Source organism: Schistocerca piceifrons, chromosome X, assembly GCF_021461385.2.
Source record: "Schistocerca piceifrons isolate TAMUIC-IGC-003096 chromosome X, iqSchPice1.1, whole genome shotgun sequence".
In the NCBI taxonomy this organism is placed as follows: domain Eukaryota; kingdom Metazoa; phylum Arthropoda; class Insecta; order Orthoptera; family Acrididae; genus Schistocerca; species Schistocerca piceifrons.
In genome coordinates, this window is record NC_060149.1 from 920898826 (window position 1) to 920921488 (window position 22663).

At 40.2% G+C, this 22663-nt stretch overlaps 1 protein-coding gene across 1 annotated transcript in view; it reads left to right on the forward strand.

Moving 5' to 3' along the window:
• Positions 1–4650: 4650 nt before the first annotated feature.
• The window catches only part of LOC124722402, a 46431-nt gene continuing 28418 nt past the window's right edge, over positions 4651–22663 (forward strand). The window contains exon 1 of the mRNA XM_047247571.1: positions 4651–4844. Coding sequence (XP_047103527.1) covers positions 4732–4844 — 113 coding nt within the window. The 5' untranslated portion in view covers positions 4651–4731. The remainder of the gene's footprint in view (positions 4845–22663) is intronic.

Genomic DNA, 22663 nt, shown 5'->3' on the forward strand with positions numbered 1-22663 from the left:
GAGAAGTATTAATTAGTTCTAATGATGTAAACAGAGTAATCAGTGACTAACTGTGGGTTACTATTTCAGTCTAATTCTGTCACAATTTATCCATTCAGAAACAATATCAAGTGAAGTATTAAATTTGCACATGAAGTTGTCATCATCCTTATCACATCCAACGCACAGTTCATGGGCCCAGTATTTTACAGCTTTGACATCTTAACCATCCTTCATTTTCTTTAGATCTAGAAAATACTTCCTTGCAGTAAAAGCAGTCTCTGTCATTGTGTGACCTTTGCCTGCTTTGTTTCTTCATCTTCAGTGTTGATGTACTGCATTTTAATACTGGCTGAAAAATGAGGGTTGGAAGTTCAACACTGACTACTATAAATGATGTAGACAACAGTTGCACAGTTGTGTTTTACTGTTCTTTACTTTCACTGTTCACAACCGCCCAACATTACACAGATATATGGCCAGTTCACTATTGGTAAACTTCGATAAGCCTCATTAATACTTTCCAGGCAAACATCAGCATACTGCTACAATAGTTTGCTGTTGAACATCTATGAGCAGTAAAAACCTAACCACACAGTTCACAGTTCTTTCAGAATAATACAGAACGTGTGACACTATTTCTCAAATAAATTGAACAGACACTGTCATTGTTTTAACACACATCCTATTGGTGTTACACTATTTCCACTGTATTATTGCTACCCTGACTGATACAGAATTCCCCTCTGAAAATCAGCCGTGGACTGACTGTCTCAGGACCAAAAATTGGGCCTTTATATATCCTCACAATAATAGGTACTGAAACTATACATTGTTAGATGTTTAATTTACAGAAATTACAATTAAAACATAACTCAATCAGTTAACTGAATACATTGCAATATACCACCTTTTTATGTGTTCCTTCTGTCAAAAAGGTTAGGCCAAATTATTTCTTTAAATAATGAAATTAACAGATATAGTTACACAAACTATACTTTTGACAAATCTAGTAATTATTTTAGAATAAAATAAGGGCTGGCTTTGCTAATATGTTTTCAAATAGAACCAAATAAATACTTAAAGTATTCTGGTAGTTCTTCTTCAAAATGTTTATAATTATTACAGAATTTGGGTAAGTATTTGCTGAAGACTCAGCAGTTTCACAATGAGGAGAACCAATATTTGAACAAGGCACAATATTGGCGTCCCTATCCAAAGGAATATCAGTAATCTCAGCTGCAGTATAGTCTTCACTGGTAAACACATTAGGATCTAGAAGAAAAAATCCACACTTCCTGAAGCCATTTATCGCTGTTATTGGAATGGGTGTACAAAGAAATGCTTCACTCCAGAGTGCACTTATATGAAACTGTGTAATAGTTCTACCTGGATTATTATGAACAAATTTTTTAAAAGCTATTGTGTTTTGGATTTTGTGGTTATAGTGTGAGGGCAAGTGCACAAAAGTTGTATGATTTTCTCTGGGCTTATCAATTAAACCTGTGTTCTTAGTATGGGTAGAATGACCAGCTAAGATTAGTAGAACTGGATCTTGAGCAATTGGTTTTGAATGTTATAGAAAATATTCAAACCAATCCAAATAATTTTCACTCTGTATCCGCCTGTCAGGGTGGCATGCAAATTCAGTTCCTGGCAGGGCCCAACTTTAAGGTTAACCTTCATTTTTTGCATAGGGAAGATTACAAAAAGGGGAATGAAATTTCCTCCTGCAGACATGCACACTACAAATTTTACAGCAAACCTTTACCAGCTAATGTAATGGCTCCAACTTGTCATCTTCCTTTGAGAACAAACACTTTGCTGTTCTTGGACTGAACTGTCAGGGAACTGGTTTCAGCTGCATTACAAATATGATGAGCCAGATGAAATTGTTTATCTTGCAATGTTTTAAGGATAACAGAAAACTTGTCTACATTCACTTCATTACGTGCATGTACTCTAGCCATAGAGCCAGATTCTGACTTTCTAAGACTAATATTAAGATGGTGTTCTCTAAAGCACTGCATATTATATGCAGATTTATATTTATATTATATTTAGCATATTATGTGGAATACTGAAATTTTTCCTGCTGTTGAAAAAGGCATGTTATCATTCTTTACTGCTCCAATTGGCTTTCGCATCACAACAGGGTCCCATTTTTGTTGCTATGTTTTCTGGATGTATTTTCTTGGCATCTTGAAGCTCTAGCAAACCCCTACAGAAGAGCAGAAAATGACTACCAGTTTTGTGCATAAAACAATATGTAACATTTTAATTTCAGTTGTTATACCATGCATAAAATATGGAATTAGATAAGTCTCATTGGGATAAACAGATTGAAAATGAACAGTTGGGAACAGTGGCCCTCTGTCCCAATGTGTAGCATGGCCAGTTTTCCTGACTGGATGGCATGTCTGTATCAATGGTTTACACATGAAACAATATAATCCTTGATTTTATTTGTAAGCCAAAAGGCACTGCATGAACTGTGGTATTGCAAAAATCTATTGCTCTACATAAATGTGAAGCAATTAAAGTAATATGAGTGACTTACCTTACATCAAATGACTGAAAAAACTAACCATTTTCACAGAAAGGTAACTGTGCAAGCTTCCTCTCTCAATGTCACTGACAGCACTAATGGTGTCTATTACACCTAGTTTGGCCACTTGTCAGGAGGAAACATCACTGCTGAAGAAGTCAAGTAAGCAGTGGTCTTTTTTCCCAACCTGGCCACATATCCATCCACACATACAGACACAAGCAGAAAAGATGTCTGCTTGTGTCTGTATGTGTGGATGGATATGTGTGTGTGTGCGAGTGTATACCTGTCCTTTTTTCCCCCTAAGGTAAGTCTTTCCGCTCCCGGGATTGGAATGACTCCTTACCCTCTCCCTTAAAACCCACTTCCTTTCGTCTTTCCCTCTCCGTCCCTCTTTCCTGATGAGGCAACAGTTTGTTGCGAAAGCTTGAATTTTGTGTGTATGTTTGTGTTTGTTTGTGTGTCTATCGACCTGCCAGCGCTTTCGTTCGGTAAGTCACCTCATCTTTGTTTTTATATTTAATATCCAGTTTGTTGCTTTTAATTGCTTAGTTTTCCACAAGATCTGTCTGGAACATCTCCCACAAAACAATGTGTTCTGAACAACTATTTACTTTCAGTTTAAGCTTTCATAGTTTTATTAATGGACATCTTCTGTACATGAGCTGCACTAGAAATGCTTTATTTGTCAGAACTATGGTTCAAATGGCTCTGAGCATCATGGGACTTAACTTCTGAGGTCATCAGTCCCCTAGAACTTAGAACTACTTAAACCTAACTAACCTAAGGACATCACACACACCCATGCCCGAGGCAGGATTCGAACCTGCTACCATTGCGGTCGCGCGGTTCCAGACTGTAGCACCTAGAACCGCTCGGCCAGCTATTTGTCAGAACTGGTCTTTGTGTTTATAACCCATCCTCAGTGGCATCTGATACAATTGCATGTGCGTCAATTTCTACAAAATGGTAACTGTACGTATGTAGCAGGAACATTAGGTCTACGTACATTATGCATTTTGTTGCAATGACATGTTTGTCAGTTCATAAAACAGGATCTGAGATATGTCCTATAACACAGTACACAATATTCATGTACATAACTGCTATCAAATATTATGCAGTGACAATCTCGATAATATTTCACATAACTATCATGTAGAGTAAAAGTGGAACTGACTGGTCAAAGAGTCTAAATTAGCTGTCTTTTGTTATTTCCAAGATCATTTATATGTGTGATTATGTCTTATGACAGTTATGACAAACATGATCAAGAATTATAACTGCCTAAAATTTGATAGCAGTAATGTACATGGCAAAGTGTATACTATGTTCTAGGACATATTTCAGATCCTGTCACATTAACTGACAAGCATGTTATTGCTGTAGAATTGTATAATGTAAGTAGACTTATATTACTGCTATATATGTACAGTTATCATTTTGTAGAAATTGATGCACACACAGTTGTTCATACCTCTGTATCAAATGCCACTGAGGATGAGATACAAACTCAAAATCCAGTTTTGTCAAATAAAACATTTGTAGTGCTGCTCATGGTGTATTAAAAATGTCTTAATAAATGTCTGAAAGCTGCAGAGCACCAAACGTTCAAGATTTTTTCATATTTTTATTTTAATCTATGCTAATCATATTTTTGAAACGCTGAAGTGAAATGTTTTTAAATCCTATTCATTCTTGTTTGTTTGTTAGTTACATTTAAATTTCTTCTGCAAAAAATAACTTTCTCCAATGTGTTGTATTAATTTATTGTATTTTTTAAAAATAATATTGATCCATTTTATTTGCTAACATTCATTATATTTTTCTATAACTGTAAAAACAGGGGCTACCTCAATAAAATATTGACCACATTTAATTTGTGAGAGTGTTACATGGTCACAAAATTATATTATTACTCCATTAAACAATGTCAGGTTTTAGGTTGCTGATTCTTGAAAATATTAGTGTGCTGACTCAATAATTTGACCTTAAAGTGTTTTAAATGTGGTGTCTAATGTTGTGCAATAGTTATATCAAGTGGATGGGCCTTTTAATGTATTTATATGTTGACTGTTCTAACTACTGGTTTGAAGGGTCACTACACTGTCTGATTTCATAACTGGAAGAAAAATACACTTGTTCATGTGAAACCAAATCCAGTATCTGATTTTGAGTTTCAGTATATTTTTACTTGCAGGTTAATGAAGAGGTTCGAAAAACTGCAGCAGAAGGACAATAAAGTATACCATTACCTGAGCCCAACCATACAACCAGATGAAGAATTATCCAAAAGAGGATTCTCCATGTACACAGGGTATTTATCTGAGATTTATTCACATTACTTTAATATGAATTGATAATTACTTTTTCCATATTACAAAATTATAATGACTCTGATATTTCCTCAAGTGAAATTCTGATTTAAATAATGACACAATAAAATGATCTTGAATTAGAGATATTAAATGTTTAACATCAGAAGCTTCTGGACCATACATTTGCTGCTTGAATGTCCAGCACTGTCCTACCTTAAATGGTGTTGCATTGTGTAGACACTGGACTGTCTCTGTGAGGTGGCACAGTGTTTATAACATAACACTTAAATTAAACAGAAGTTGAGTTTATCTGTCTCATCATATTTATGTTCATTTTCCTTAGTTTCTCTAAATCACTTCATACAAATGCAAAAATTGTTCCTAGAATTGGCCCTGGATGGTGCTTTTGCTCATTCGTCTCTAAATAAGTGAGTTTGGTTTGTATAAGGAAATAGTTGATGATGAAATACCAAAATCTGACCTTTATTCCCTCCTTCCTGGATCTAACAAGGGGAATTCCACATCACCCCCCCCCCCCCCCCTCAGATTTAGTGGTAAGTTGGCCCAGCAAATAACCCAACAAAAAGTGGTCAAAGATCAAGCATAAAAACAGAATGAAGGTGTACCAAACTGTGAAGAAAGAAGCAAAATAGAAGCAGTGAACAGTCCAAGCTCAAGATGTGCAACCTTGAATGAATTCAAAGAGCCATGGTGTTATGGTTATGTGATCACGGTGTTGGACTGCAAAAGGGAAGATCCATGTTCAAATCTCCCGTATGATATCCATTTGTGATGGCGAGCTGTAAGGAATGGACCTCTACACACATGTATCTCCTATGTTTCCTACTCAAGTACCACATATTATGACTCTTGCATTCTGTTTTGAAAGTTTTGGCTCTTGAATTCCTTTGCTGTAACATAGTTCATGCTCATTTATTTGTTGTTTTCATATGTGTGAGAGATTTATGTGCCATCTCACCTGCTCTCACTATTCATCACATTTACCTATGACAGTAATATATTCTTAGCACATGACTCATATTCTATAACTAATATATAGTTTGTCAGTTGCCAGGACTACACAAGGAGAATGGACTCATCAATGACTGGACAGACAGATCATAATTTTGTGAAAAAAATGTAGCACGAGGGAGATTTGAACACAGATCTCCCATTTTGCAGTCCAAAACCATGATCACAAAGCCACAATGCATGGTTCTTCCAAATCACTTGAGGTTGCACATCTTGAGCTTGGACTGTTCACTGCTTCTATTTTGGTTCTTTTTTCACAGTGCAGTACATCTCCTTGCTGTTTTAGTGCTTGATTTGTGTTTAGGTTTTGATGGGCCATCTTACCACTAAACCTGAGGGGAATGCGATGGGGAATTTCCCTTGTAAGCCAGCTGAAAAAATTATCTTAAAATATGCATGAAAATGTTTCTATACTTCTTTAATTTTCAGTCTCAGTTTATCATTATGAAGTAAGGAAAAAAAAAGCATCGCCATTTAAAGCATGACTCCAGTGGTCTAATTGCTTCTCAATGTTAGGATCACAGAGCTGTTCAGTCAGTTAACTGGAATTACTTACGAGTTCATTATTGTTGTGAATGTAGAAACTGAATAGTAGTATTAATTCAGCCCAAACATTAATGGTAGCAGAAAAATGTTTTCCTGCTATGGGTCCTTGCCACTGCATGCTAAGATTATTAAGTACTGGTATGATAGAGTGCTCTATAACAGAGATATGGCAACAAAATAAGAGGCAACAAATGACATTTATTAAGAGTATGTGACAAAATAGTACTTAACTTTGATGTGTGGTGCTTGATGTCCTAAACCTAATACAGTGATATCTAACTAAAAATGTTCTCTCTTTGAAGGCTATGGTATTTTAAGTTTCAAAGATAGTAATGTCTGCAGACACATTGTTACTGGTGTAGTTCTCTGTCAATAGCAACTGCTACTTCAGGAGGTAGTCTTGAGAGTACTGCACTGAGCTAACTGCAGGCATGGAATGGTGCTGGGTAATTGCTGTTACAGAACTGTCTAGTTGTCTGCAGTGTATTATGTTTTGGTGCCTGTTGGTGGAAAATTCCATGTTGGGCAGTACAAAGTGAAAGCAAAATAGTCCACAGTTGACAGTGTTCCCTATTGGCTGTCCCCACTATTGGTAGACACACAACGTGCCAGAGGAAGTGGCATGGAAGCAGACAGAAGTTAATGTTTGTGAGCACCATATGGAGATGCAATGTGAGTGGTTGTGCCTTTGTGATGGCTGTCTCTCACAATATTTGTTGTGTACCTTTTGCTTGGTACACAGCAATTACATTGTCAGTCATATATCTCACCATTAACAAACTTTTCTCACCTACACTATTCACAATAACAAATGATAAAATACATAGATAAAATTATTTAACTCATATATGGTGGGATCATGGTTCTCAAAAAATAACATGTTCTGTAAACATTTAAATATGCAGACTAAACAAAGGTTTAATCTTTGCACATGAATATTTTTAAAGAAATGTTCCACAAGCAGATGGATAGCATTACCCTCCGTCAGTTTTGTACAATGAGGCGCTCTCATCAAAGTGTAAATGATTGTTTATCAATCTGTACATACCAGTTGCAAATAGACAGTTTTGCAAACAACTGTGATCAATCATAATGTATCATAATCAATTATATTCAGCAACTTCAGGAAGGAGCTTCACACAAAGGATAAGCAGTGTGGCAGTATTCTTATCCAGATTACTAAGACATTTTATGAAACTAAACAAGACAGAACACTTCAGGTATCTCAGTCATTCCATAAAGACATTTTATGATAATCTGTAGCAGATACATTCCTTATTAAGCATAAAGATTATGAACTTCATTTAATTTTGAAGATTGGAAATAATATCTTTCAGTGTTGAAGATTAGATGAGTAGACTGCATAATTAATAAAGAGGTACCGAACTGAATCCCAGAGAAGTGTAATATATGGTAAAAAATTACTAAAACAAGGAATCTGTTGAAGACTGTGCATAGGAGGTGTGCGCTACAATGATAGATTTGCCTAGGTACCTAAAAGAACAATGGAACTTTATTACACAGTACCTTATGCAAATATAACAGCAAACAGCTTCCAAAGTAATACCACTTAAGATTGTTCTGACCTGATAAGAGTTGACACTAAACACAATGACAGTTTCTTGTATCTATGAGCTGCACCTTTATGGTATGTAGCCACTGAATTAAGTACACTGTTCATCTTAAATTCAGTAGCAGTTATGTGTTGAGGAAATGTCCCATGTTGGCACAGTCTGTGGCTGCAGTACTCACAAAGACTTGGTGGTTTGGATGCAGTATGTGAGGTTGTAGGCTCCAGCTAGTTGGTGCTATGTTCTGATAACTGGAGCCCTGACTGTGGGACTGCTTGTGCAGTTGGTTCTTGGCCCAGAGAACTGCAGCTATGAGTTGCCAATGTCAACTGACTGGTGAACATCTGGGTGGCATCCTATAAATCCATCTGGTGGAAGAATACCAGGAAATTGTGATAATGCCACATGGCTCTCAGAGGCCAGCTAGTGCTGGTGACAGCAGCACTGTATCCAGCAAATGTAGCATCACCAGATACAGCAATGGCTGCTGCAGGCATGATGTGCTGTGATCTAATTGCAGGTACCTTGGCAGGGCAGGAACTTGCAGCACTCTGCTGTGTGGTTGATGGCTGGATCAAGTATAACAGCAACATGTAATACCACATTGTTCTAACCTGATAAGGGTTGACACTAAACACAATGACAGTTTCTCGAATCAATTAGCTGTACCTTTATGGTATGTAGCCATTGAGTTAAGTACACTGTCCATCCTAAATTCAGTAGTACTTAGTACAGTTGGATCGAACAATTATTTTGGGAGCCCTCTTGAATTGTATATGGTTGCAAAAACATACTCAACTTCCTAGCAACAAATAATCCCAAAAAATTTGGAGTATTGTGATGAATACAGTGTTAGTGAGCACAAGGTCATTGTATTGAGACTAAATAACCCACATCCAAACCCACTACAGATAAATGCAAAATATATCTATTTAAAAAAGATGATAACAATTTGCTTCATGCCTTCCTAATAGGCAGCCTCCACTACTTCTGAACTAACTATGTAAGCATAGACCAGATGTGGCCTGAATTCAAAGAAATAGTACTGACAAAATTGAGAGATTTATATCAAATAAATTAATAAGTGACAGAACTAAGCCACCACAGTACACAAGACAACTGAGGACACTACCAGAAGCAATGAAAAAAGCATGCAAAATTTGAAAGAATGCAAATACCTTACATTTGCAAAGTTTTAGAGAGCTTGAAATTTAGGGCAAACTTCAATGTGAGATGCTTTCAATAGTTTACACAATGGAACTCTCTCTCAAAATCTGACAGAAAATCCAAAGAGATTGTGATCATATGTAAAGTGCACTTGTGGCAAGACACAATCAATACCGTCAATGCCAAATAGTGATGGTAATGTTGAAACTTCCTGGAAGATTAAAACTGTGTGCCGGACTGAGACTCGAACTCGGGATCTTTGCCTGTCGTGGGCAAGTGCTCTACCAACTCAGCTACCCAAGCACAACTCATGCCCCGTTCTCACAGCTTTAATTCCGCCAGTACAATAAAGCTGTGAGGACAGGGCGTGAGTCTTGCTTGGTTAGCTCAGTTGGTAGAGCACTTGCTCGCGAAAGGCAAAGGTCCGGAGTTCGAGTCTCGGTTCAGCACACAGTTTTAATCTTCCAGGAAGTTTCATATCAGCGCATACTCTGCTGTCGAGAGAAAATTTCATTCTAGTGATGGTAATGTTACTTATGGCAGAGCCACAAAATTGGAGTTACTAAATACAGTTACCCAAAGTTCCTTCACCAAAGGAGACAAAGTAAATATTCCAGAATTGAAATAAAGAACCACTAGATATCTTACAACCACTTGCTTGACAAAAGATATGTACCTAAAGATTGTAAAGTGGCACAGGTGACACCAATACTAAAGAAAAGAAATAGGAGTATTCCACACCTGTACCACTAATGTCGATTTACTGTAGGATTTTGTTCAAACATTGTGAATTATGTCAAAGAAAACCATATACTGACAAATAGCCAACATGAGTTCAAAAATACAATTCTTTTGGGGGGAAAAAAAAACAGCTCTTTCTTCAAACGAAGTAATGAGTGCTATGAACAGGGAACTAAAATTGATTCAATGTTTCTGGATTTCCAAAAGGCTTCTGACACCATTCCTTACAAGCACCTTATAATCAAGTTGTGTGCCTATGAAGTATCATCTCAGTTGTATGCTGGGTTTCTGATTTCCTGTCACAATGGATGCAATTCATAGTAATTGACAGAAAGTCTTTGAGTAAAAGAGAAGTGATATCTGGCACTCTCCAAGGAAATGTCACAGCCCTCTGCTGTTTCTAATCTATACAAATTTTGTATAGATTAGAAAGAGCAGAGGGCTGTAACAATTCCTTGGGGAGCATCATTTAATGATTTAACAGACAATATGAGCAGCCATCTTAGACTTTTTGCAGATGATGCTATAATTTTCCATGTTGTAGAGCTATCAGAAGATCAAGACCAATTGGAAAATAATATCTGTATAATGTAAAAGTGGCAACTGACTCTAAATAATGAAAAGTGTGAGATCATCCTCATGAGTACCAAAAGGAGTCTGTTAAATTTTGGTAACATGATAACTCACACAAATCTAAAGGCTACCAGTTCAATTAAATACCGAGAAATTACAATTACAAACAGCATATATTGGTGTGATCACATAGATACTACTGTGGGGAAGAAAACAATCAAAGACTGCATTTTATTGACAGAACACTTACAAGATGCAACATAATGAGATTTTCACTCTGCAGCGGAGTGTGCACTGATATGAAACTTCCTGGAAAATTAAAACTGTGTGCCAGACCAAGACTTGAACTTGGGACCTTTGCCTTTCGTGGGCAAGTGCTCTACCAACGGAGTTACCCAAGCTTGGGTAGCTCAGTTTGTAGAGCACTTGTCCGTGAAAGGCAAAGGTCCCGAGTTCGAGTCTCGGTCCGGCACACAGTTTTAATTTTCCAGGAAGTTTCAAGATGCAACATGGTTGGTTGGTTGATTCAAAGGAACCATCCAGGCATTTGCCTGAAGCAATTTAAGGAAATCACAGAAAACCTAAGTGAGGATGGTTGGATGCAGATTTGAACCATCATCATCCCAAATGCGAGGCTAGTGTGCTAACCACTGTGGCACCTTACTTGGGGATGCAACACGCCTACTAAAGAGACTACCTACATTACACTTTTAAGTCCTCTGCTAGACTAATGCTATTCAGTATGGGATCCTTATCAGATAGAATTGACTGACAATTTGAGAGTGGAACAGGAGAACTAGAGTGAAAGTGCTTTGATGAACCCTCTGCTAGGCACTTACATGTGAAATGCAGAGTAGTCATGTAGCTGTAGGTGCAGAATCAGTTGATGTGACACATCCTAAGGCATCAAGGAAAAATCGACTTGGCAAGAGATGGAAGAGTGGGAAATAATTGTTGAGGGAGATCAAGGCTTGACTACGGTAAGCACAATCAAGTGAATGTAGGTTAGGGATGTGTATGGTTCTGTTGTCAGTTGCTGTTAATTATGATGATATGAACTCTCCATTTCACTCTACAGAAGCAGCTCCAAAAAACGGTATTGTCACATGAAAATTACTGGAAAAAGCAGTGACTATCTGCAGGTGTTTTCCTTGAGAAACAACTCTCCATCACAGCTATGAGATGGAGGTAAAGAGGCAACAACTGACTCCTTAAAACACTCTGTAGATGACTAGATACATTTTGTGACACAAACTCTTCAAAAATTTATAGTGATCAAGTTCTTTACAGCAGTTGTTTCTACAATAACACAACAGAGTTCTTCCATCACGACTGACATTCAGAGCCCACACTCACTGTAGCTTTATAAACTAACTGAGAAGTTGCAAGTTATCTCAGGAAAATTCATTTAATAGCTTCCTTCTTGAAAACATAAAATTCAGTTAAAGTTCCTTAAAATGAAAAGAACTTGTTCACTAGGCATGTTGACATTGTATGAGAAACAGTTAATAACATTTACAGTGCTTCAGCAACTCAAGTGGGTAGATTCTTCCTAAGCCTACCATCTATCATGTTGAAAAATCTTCTAACTTCACACACAACATGGTTTCTGAGGCAGAGTGCAGACAAGTACAATGATGGAATCTTTGTGCCACAATGACTGGTTTCAGCTGACTTTTGTTCATTGAGGAGTACAGCTTTTGTCTGGCAGAGTGGGTGGCAAATGGGACAATGCTTTGACCTTCAGCAAAATTTGGACCATCTGAACAAATAGATCAGTCATAGCATTCCAAGTTGGATCTCTCTTTTGATTTATAATTTTTTTTAACATTCAAGGATAATCTGCAAAACAAAGACACAGGAATTTGTTAAAGATGTGGCACTGTTAGCTGTGAGCTCTGAAAGAACTCATAAAGACATCATTTTGGCCAGATTAATACTTAAAATTGCTCCAAAACCACACACCTGAACAGCAAAATACCTATACTGATGGATTAAAACATAGGTTAGTTAATCTAAACAATTTTCACAACATTTAATGAAATTATCAATTTTAGAATACCTGGATCAAATTGAAAGATATTTCTCCATAGACATGGAGGCTGTTTGCTGTATATGAAATACACAGTACTGTTGAGTCACAGCTCTCTACTGTCATTCCTTAGTGGCCATAACTCATAAAAACACTGGTATCTGCAAAGTCTGTGATTAATTTTTAAGAAATTTTGCAAACTTGCTTTCTTGGTACACTCTATATAATGGCAACATTATTTTTGCTACACAAGCTTCCTTATCAGCTCTAATATGACATCACAACAGGCTGTGATATCACTGAGATGCACTCAGCATGAACAATAGACAGAACAATTGAATGTGCGTCTAAAGGTGGTGGCTGGAAGGAACCCTCACTTGCTTCCCCACATGTTACACTAGTTATTCAGAGATGAAGAGTCTTACATATCATGTACTAGAATGGAAAGCAGTATCAAACTATTCCTTGGACTGAAGACATCAACATCAATATCTTCTGATGGAAATTGAAGATGTGATGTACCCATTCAAGTACAACACAGTCTGTTTCCACTTATAAAAATGCACAACCAGTGAGTTTTGGTTAGATAGACAAGGGCATGAACACAAGGCTTACTAAATATGATTATATGCAATCTTAAATGCTGTGCTCCTGCCTTGCAAGGCATTGAGTCAGATTCTTTCATTAGGACAAGTGAATGCAAAGCCACAAAACATGAACACTGAAACACCAAAGAAACTGGTATAGCCATGGATATTCAAATACAGAGGTATGTAAACTGGAAGAGTACAGCACTGCAGTCAGTAACACCTATGTAAAACAACAAGTGTCTGGCACAGTTGTTCAATCAGTTACTGCTGCTACAATGGCAGTTTGTCATGATTTAAGTGAGCTTTAATGTCATGTTATAGTTGGTGCATGAGCGGTGGGGCACAGCATTTCCGAGGTAGCAATGAAGTAGGGATTTTCCCAATCTCCAACATTGCTGTAGCTGGAGAAAGATCCTGTAAGAACAGGACCAATGACAACTGAAGAGAACAATTCAATGTGACATAAGTGCAATGCTTCTGCAAATTGCTGCAGATATCAATGCTGGGCCATCAACAAGTGTCAGTGTGTGAACCATTCAACAAAACGTCATCAATATGGGCTTTTGGAGCTGAAGGCCCACTGTGTACCCTTGAGGATAGCATGACACAAAGCCTTACACCTCACCTGGGCCTGTCAACACTGACATTGGACTGTTGATGCCTGGAAACATGTTGCCCGGTTGAACAAGTATCGTTTCAAATTGTATTGAGCAGATGGACATGTACAGGCATGGTGAAAACCTCATGAATATATAGACCCACCATTTCAGCAGGGGACAGTTCAAGCTGGTGGAGGCTCTGTAACTGTGTGGGGCATGTGCAGTTGGAGTGATATGGGACCCCTGAAATGTTTAGATACAACTCTGACAGGTGACATGTACGTGAGCATCCTGTCTGATCACCTGCATCATGTTCAATGTGCATTCTGATAGCTGATGGACTTCGGCTGTTCCAGCAGGACAATGCTGGAATTACCCCACACATCCAGAGTAGCTCCAGGAACACTCTTCTGAGTTAAACACTTCCGCTGGCCACCATTGAGTATATCTGGAATGCCTTGCAACATGCTCTTCAGAAGAGATCTCCAACCCCTCATACTCTTACGGGTTTATGGTCAGCCTTGCAGGATTAATGGTGTCAGTTCCCTCCAGCACTACTTCAGATATTAGTCAAGTCCATGCCACATCATGTTGCAGCACTTCTGCATGCTTACAGGGGCTCTACATGATATTAGGCTGGTATACCAGTTTCTTTGACTCTTCAGTGCAAAATGTTTGCTTTGTCTCTCTCTCTTATTTCCAGGTGCAAACCCCATGAGAATTCAAAATTCTCTGTATTTATCACCCAGTGATCCCATTACATCTCAGACCTGTTAATATTAGCTTTTGCTTCATTGGAACTTGCACAAATATCGTTTTTTAGGGCACAGCTCTGAGGTTTGTTGTTTTGGACCCTGCTTTGTTTCTACTGTTCTTAGTTTCAGTTACACAACTAACCTAATGAGAAATATGTGTGCTGAAGATACACTGCAGTTATAGCTTAAAAGAAAAATCTTTAATATCTATCTCTCTGTCACTTTTTCTGGGACAAAAACAAACAAGGTAGCAACAACAATCTGAAACATTTACTTGCACACACATTTCTTGGTATTTGCATCTGTTACTTCAATCTATAGCAGAGATACTTATGTTTTAAAACATTGCCTTATAAACAAAGAATTGCATCTTGAACACTCACTTAACACAAATATATGGAATTCTTATATACCACACCAGTGAACTTCCCTGTACCTCACTTCCTTGAGGATTAAGTTTTACTCATCATATGTGCTTTTAAGATAATCACTGAAACATGTAGAGAGAACATGGCATTAAAGAACTGATGATTCTCACCATCCCTCGTCTTGGGATCCAGAGTGAGCCAGTTCTACATTCAGCCAAAATTGAGAAAATTTCTTGCAGTTTACTTTAGCAGATCATACCAATTAATCACCACAAAAAAGCAGAAATTTCTGCATAAAGTGCAAGTACTTCATATACTCTTGCTTAAGCAAAAATGCTTTCAGTTTATATTTGTAACTATTGCATGTTATATATGTAGTAAAACTTCTTTACTGAGCATCAGTTAAAATGATAACTGTTGTAAGTAAGCTGTACAGACAGACAATCAAGGAATGGGAAAGACAGTAATCAGTAATGTCATTACCTTCTGATTATCTTATTATAAGTGGCACACAACTTTTCATATTTGTTTTCTATCTACCTTTTCATTAATTTAACTGAAATTGAGCAGTTTTTTCAGTTATCATTCCATAACAAAAGGCACCTCTGGGAGACAGGATGCAGTACAGAAGGAGTTAACACCAGCACAGATTGTTTCCCAAACAAAGATTTCACTCTGCTGCAAAGTGTATACTTTAATAAAATTTCGTTATAGACTGAAACTGTTTACTGGAATGGACTTTCAACATAAAATCTCTAAAAATTATTATGATTATCATTTGGCACTCATTTTTTGTACACAACAGCTAAAAGACACAAAAAAAAATCTTCAGTACAAAATTGTAAATAGTAAAAAATTTACCAATATAAGCCTATTTAAGCTTAACACATGTCTTCTTCTTCAACACTCTAAGAGGTGCTGTTGTCAGAATCATCTCTCTCATGTAGAATAAAAGTGCAGTTGAGTCAGGATGGCTTGAGCATTTATTGACCTCATTGCATGTTGAAATGACAATGCAGGATGCTTGGCAGGATAGCAGGTATGTAGAACCAGGTGAAGAGCTTTAGTAGAAGTAGTGAGGAAACAATAATGAATTTATTTATTACAATCAGTACAGCAGCCAAAATGACATCTTACTGCTGTAGCACACAGCGGAATAGGCTGTTCTTGGGCAGTTGTGTGTACTTAGCTCAGCACAGGTCTCAGGAGGTGGCCAGCTCATGGAGTTACCAAGCGAAGTAGTGAAGAAACAATAAGTGAAGCAGGCAGCAGCTGCTACAAAGCACTGTCAGCACCTTATCGAGTGTAGTGCTGTGTCAGCCCAAGTAGTTGGCAGGCATACAGTAACAACAGGCTCCATAGTAAGCTGGTCATGTCATTTGGACCAGATGCATGAGCAACTAACAGCCTGAGTGGGCCCAGTACAGGGAACATCCAAGCACAGTGGTGAAGAATCCACTGTAGGATACAGCATCAGCTGCCCATGGATGCAGTCCAGTAGTAGCACAGTGTGTGCATGCAAGGCAACCAGAAGTCAGCCAGCAGATGGCCCCCTGCTGAATGGCACAAGTTCAGCTCACAGCAGCACTAGGAGTAGGCACAACCCGTATCCCCATGGCTAGTGGAGGCAGTATCTACTAGCAGTAGGCTGGATGAGCTGCATCTGGTCAACAACTGTCATGTAGTACTTCTCAGAACTGGCTGTGCATGATGACAGGCACTGTATAGCTTGGGCAGGTAGTAGTTTTGGCCACTCAACCCTGGCCTGTTGTGACAGGACATCAATCCTCATCACATAGGCCCCAAAAATGGCACACTGCCAGGCTTGGACATGGTATAATTCAGATAACCACTGAAATGGGCCAGGCCTCCATACCATGCTGTTTCAACAGTGTTCCAGCCCTACCAACAGCAATGGGGACTGGATGTATGGTTACTAGTCTTGCTCTAGGACGAGGGTGGAGGCCTCCAACATATCAGAATAGCCTCTTTACAGTATCTTGTGTGAGAATGTGGTGACAACTTTCTGTTTGCTTGGCCACAGGTTATAGCTACCAAGCTGAAAGGTAGTGGTGCAATAAAAGCCAGAGATTACTATTGCTTGTAGATGGTAGCAGACTTGCACAAAAGTTCCTTCATACTGAAATACATAGAAGAATATTGGAGAAGACAGGACTATTAATCAACAAAGCATGGCTCTTCTGGGTTCTAAGATCCCATAATGAGCTACTGAACAGAACAAGAGAGATATTAATAATGCAGATTCATAATTGTCTACTCTTGCTCCATCCTTTTTCATCAGGGATTCTAGATGCCTACTCATACTTTTAAATTTATACAATGAAAAGTAGCTATCCTATGGCACCCTATATACCCTAAATAGAAATGTATGAGTATTATAACTGACTGCTGCCTCTTATTCATTGGTATTTTTGTTAGCATCTGACAGGAAAAAGCTTTTTCTAGCTTCATTTGATGGCATTTTGACATTTTAGTGATTGAGTTTCAGTAAAAACTACAATTGATTTATTTTTGTGACTGAAAAGAATAGTAATTTCCTTATTATATTTTTACATGGTTTTTCTTTATTTGTTTGGTTTTCTATTATGGTCACAAAAATGTGGATTACCCTCTGGAGATATTTAGAGCAATGAAAGCATTTTCTCTCTCCTTTCTTTTCACCTCCTCATGTTAAACAGTAGCTGTCATCTCCTTGTCTTTCTTTTCTTCTCAATGTCAATGTCAGTAGAGCTGTAGAGATGGAGCACAAGCTCAGGTTGTGTTAAGGATGAGGAAGGAAATCCACCATGCCTCTTGAAAGGAGCCATCCCAGCATTTGCGTGGAGTGATTTATGGAAATCGTGGAAAATCCAAATCTGGATGGCTGGATGCAGGTTTTAACCATCATCCTGTATACGAGTCCAGTGTGCCATTGTGCCACCTCACTTGTTTTTTTTGTCAGGTTGATGTATTAAGTTAGGACTTGCCCCATTAGGAAAACTCATTATAAAGGATTAGAATAGTGGCATTAAAAGCATTAAGGAGTAATTAATTGTTATCAGATTAGAAGGTGATCTTTAGAGTAAATCTCCAAATTGGTAAATATATAGAGAATGGGAAAATACTAAATTTATGGAGATCACTGAGATCATTTTGCATTACTGCAGATAATTTTTGAGTTTTCAATATCAGTGAAATAATGTTAACTGTATTAACAAAGAAAAAATGGTTGTCGGAATTCTGCTATCTCCTGTACTGTAAAAAGATAAATAGATGAAAAACCATAGCTGAGAGCACAAATATGTTGCCCTTATTATCTAGTGCAAAGAATTCTTTCTTCTATTGGAAAAGCTGAGTAAGTACTACTTTGAAAACTGTATTTGCCCACACTATTCAGAAGCACAATTTTCCGCCTCTCATTTCCATCAATGAGCAGAGAGGTGTGAAAGTAATGGAGGAAACTGCTAGAAATCAGGATAATATAACCTCATTACAATATTGTGGTTTACAATTCTGACATAACTGCCTCTGTAGTGAGTGTCAGTAACTTCTTATGATGTGAGTGTGATCATTCAGAAAGTGGTGGTTTTATTTCCTAAATTTTAAGAATTTTTAGAGTAGATACTGGCTGTTGCACAGAGTGGAGTCTGCATTGTACAATTTCTGACAATTTACTTCTGTACCAGTATTATGGATTACGTTCCAAAGTTCTCCATAGTATCATATGACCTGACGGTATAGAAATGTTGTAACCTTTAATCACCAATAATTGCGTGGATATTCAAACACACTCACTTAGAAACAATAGCTGGTTACATGATAACAACTCAGTATCTCTTATTCGACTGCCGTGCCATGACATGCGGCCGGCGTCATTTGTAGCTAGGTTGCGCTCCCATGCTCAGCTGAGTTGCGGAGCGCCTCTATCGCCGTTTGCGCGTACTGTCGTGGCGGCACTGTTAAATGTCGTGGCACTGTCACAACACTTGTGAGGCCCCGAGAAGATCCCATGGAGAGACACGAGAGTATGGTCGAAAATGTCCAGGACGGAAGCTCATGCATGGAACGTGCCTCCTGGACGAGATGATAGGTGAAAAGTCCGGAGCAGCATCCATAGGTGTCGTGGACCTGGGGGTGTGCTCCAGCGAGATGGGTCCCGGAGAAGGCGGCGTCGCGACTGGGGCCGGTTCCGGCATACTTGTAAGCGGTAGCGACGTTGGCTGCATCAACACCTATGGTAGATTGACAGCAGTGACAGGACTGGCTTCTCGGGCTGGTGGAGGAAAAGGAAGGGGCAGTGGCACCAGCGTGGCTACCACTCGTGGGCGCATCTGGTCATAATGGCGAACAACCATGCCGTTGTCCGTACGTATTTCACAAAGCTGGCGGCTGCGAAGAGCCTTGACCACCCCTGGAATCCATTTAGGGCGAGATCCATACCCTTGTGCCCACACGTCGGTGCCCACCGAGTATTTTCCCACACTAAGGGACACAGCACAAGGCCTGACAGGGTGAAGCAGGTGCAGTAGAGTGCGCGGTTGGCGGCCATGCAAGAGTTCAGCAGGGCTGCGATCACCCAGAGGCGTGAAGCGATAAGAATTCAGAAATTGCAGCAGAGTGTCATCTGTGGAAAAATCACTAAGGAATTTGTTCATCTGGCTTTTGAAAGTGCGGACAAGGCGCTAGACCTCCCCATTCAATTGCGGATGGAAGGGCGGTCCTGTAACATGATGAATCCCTTGTCCGGTACAAAAATCACGGAAGGCCTGCGAAGAGAGCTGAGGGCCATTGTCCGTGACGATCGTGGATGGAAGACCTTCTAGCACAAAGATTTTGGACAAAGCCAGCGTCGTTGCCGCAGTGGTGGGCGACGGACATCGAACAAGAAACGGAAACTTCGAGAAGGTGTCAATCAACAGTAGCCAATAAATACCAAGGAAGGGGCTGGCAAAGTCAGCGTGCACCCATTCCCATGGCTGCACCGGATCAGGCCACGGATAGGGCATTGTACGAGGTGCAGCCAGTTGTTGAGCACACTGACCACACACAGAAACCATGTGGGCGATGTCCGAATTAATACCGGGCCAATAAACGTGCCTGCGGGCCAGGGATTTAGTCCGAGAAATACCCCAATGGCCTTCATGCAATAGTTTGAGAACATCTTTGCGAAGAGAGGCTGACACCACAACCCGTGGAGATGCGCCATCCGTGGCCAGAAGAACAACACCATCACAAAGGTGCAAGGCATGGTAGTTGCGAAGGGGATCCGATGCCCGGCCCACCCCGTCGAACAAAACTGATCACCTGACGCAGGACCGGGTCCCGCGCGGTAGCCGACATGACATGCGAACCTGTAAGTGGAAAACCCTCGACCGCATGACATTCTTCCTCATCAATGTGGAAACGGAGTAGTTCATCACAATCGAAAACCGGGTTGGGGCCCATCGGCAATCGCGACAATGCGTCAGCATTGGCGTGCTGGGCCGTAGGGCAATAGTGAATCTCATAGTGAAAATGAGACAAGTATAAGGCCCAACGTTGCAGGCGGTGAGCTGCCTTATCTGGAAGCGATGCCGATGGGCTTAACAGAGAGACCAGCAGCTTGTGGTCGGTGATGAGGTGAAACTTAGAGCCATACAAAAAAACGCTGAACTCTTTTAGAGCATAAATGATGGCGAGCGCCTCCTTTTCGATTTGAGAGTAACGCCGTTGTGCATTGTTGAGGGTCTTGGAAGCATAGGCGATGGGTCGTTCTGACCCATCCTCATACCGATGGGTGAGAACAGCCCCTAGGCCATACTGTGACATGTCAGTCGCCAGAACCAAGTGCTAACCCGGACGGAATGTGGCAAGACAAGGCGCCAACTGCAAATGAGCCTTCAGGCAGACAAAAGCCTGCTCACACTCGTCGTACCAACAGAAAGGGACGTTTTTGCGTAACAGCTGATGCAGAGGATGAGCTACCCCACCGCGGATGGAATGAATTTGTGATAATAAGCAATCTTGCCTAGAAACGCCTGAAGATCTTTGACCATAGTTGGCCGGGATAGAGCGTTAATGGCCGCAATGTGCAGACGTAGAGGATGTATACCCTCACGGGACAAGTGGAAACCGAGATACACAATGGAGGATTGGAAGAACTGGGACTTGTCCAGATTGCACCTCAACCCAGCCGAATGCAAAACCTGAAACAGTGAACGCAAATTGCGAAGGTGCTCCTCAGTGGAGGCCCCTGTGACAACAATGTCATCCAGATAGTTTATGCAGCCGGGAGCGGAAGCCGTGAGCTGTTCCAAAAACCGCTGAAAAACGGCCAGCGCGCTAGCGACACCAAATGGTAACTGCTGGTACTGATACAACCCACAAGGAGTGTTGGTGACGAGAAATTCCTTGGAAGAAGCATCCAACGGCAACTGATGGTACGCCTCCGATAAGTCAAGTTTGGAAAAGAACTGGCCCCCAGCGAGCTTGGTAAATAACTCCTCAGGATGGGGAAGAGTATAAGTGTCAATGAGGCTCTGAGCGTTGACGGTGGCTTTAAAATCACCACACAATCGCAGACTCCCGTTTGGTTTAGAAACCACCACGATTGGCGATGCCTATTCGCTGGAGGTAACAGGAAGGAGAATCCCTGAAGCTGTTAACCTGTCTATCTCAGCCTTGACAGGTGCACACAACGCCACAGGAATAGGGCATGCCCGGAAAAACTTAGGGCGAGCTGTAGGTTTAAGAGTAATGTGGCCTTCAAAATCCTTGGCATGATCCAGACCAGCAGAGAACACGGACAAAAATTCAGAACACAATCCATCCAGCTGTTGATACGGAATATCCTCAGATATGAGGTGCACATCATCATCAATGGAGAACCCAAACAACTGGAAATCATCATAACCAAACAGGTTTTCAGTGCCCGCATGATCCACCACATAAAACGTGAGGGGCCTAACAACAGACTTGTAGGCAGTGGAAGCATCAAACTGGCCAATGATAGAAATTTTCTGGTTATTATAAATTCTCAGATTTCGCGTAACTGGAGACAAGGGAGGGGAGCCCAACTCCAAATACGTGCGAGAATTAATGAGAGTTACTGCAGAGCCAGTGTCAACTTGCATGCGAATGTCTTTATCCAGAACACGAACAGTAACAAACAACTTATTTGTTTGAGAAAGCACACAGTTAACATCCATAACCGATGCCTCATCCTCGTCGACAGGAACTTTAGGGGACTGACACACAGAAGCAATGTGGCCTTTTTTCCTAATTGAATTACACGTGGCCCAACGTTTTGGACACGTGGCCCTGTCATGCTGTGCGAAACAACGTGGACAAGAAGGAAGTGCGGAACGAACCTGCTTCTGTGGTTGCTGTTTTCGCTGCGAGCACTGCGGCCCAACGCAACGTTGTTTACGTGAGTGAACTGCCGCCACATCTTCGTTCTCCTGTGAAACAGGCAAATTGTCCGTGTCGAAAGTTGACTGTACAGCGCCTACATCACACCATGCGTCTATTTGCGCGCCAGCAGCGTGAGACACTTCAAAGGATTGAACGATGCTTAGAACTTCCGACAACGACGGGTTTGGCAGTTGTAGGGCACGTTGCCAAACTTCTTTATCAGGAGCAAGCCGTAGAATAGCATCCCTAACCATTGAATCAGCATAAGACTCATGATGAGTGTCCGTGACAAACTGACATTTCCAACTCAGACCATGTAGTTCCGCCGCCCAAGCCTGGTAAGATTGATGGGGCTGCTTACGACACCGGTAGAATGCCACGCAGGCGGCAACGACGTGGGTGTTTTTTCGGTAATAGTTAGACAATAAGTCACACATTTCTTGGAAGGACAG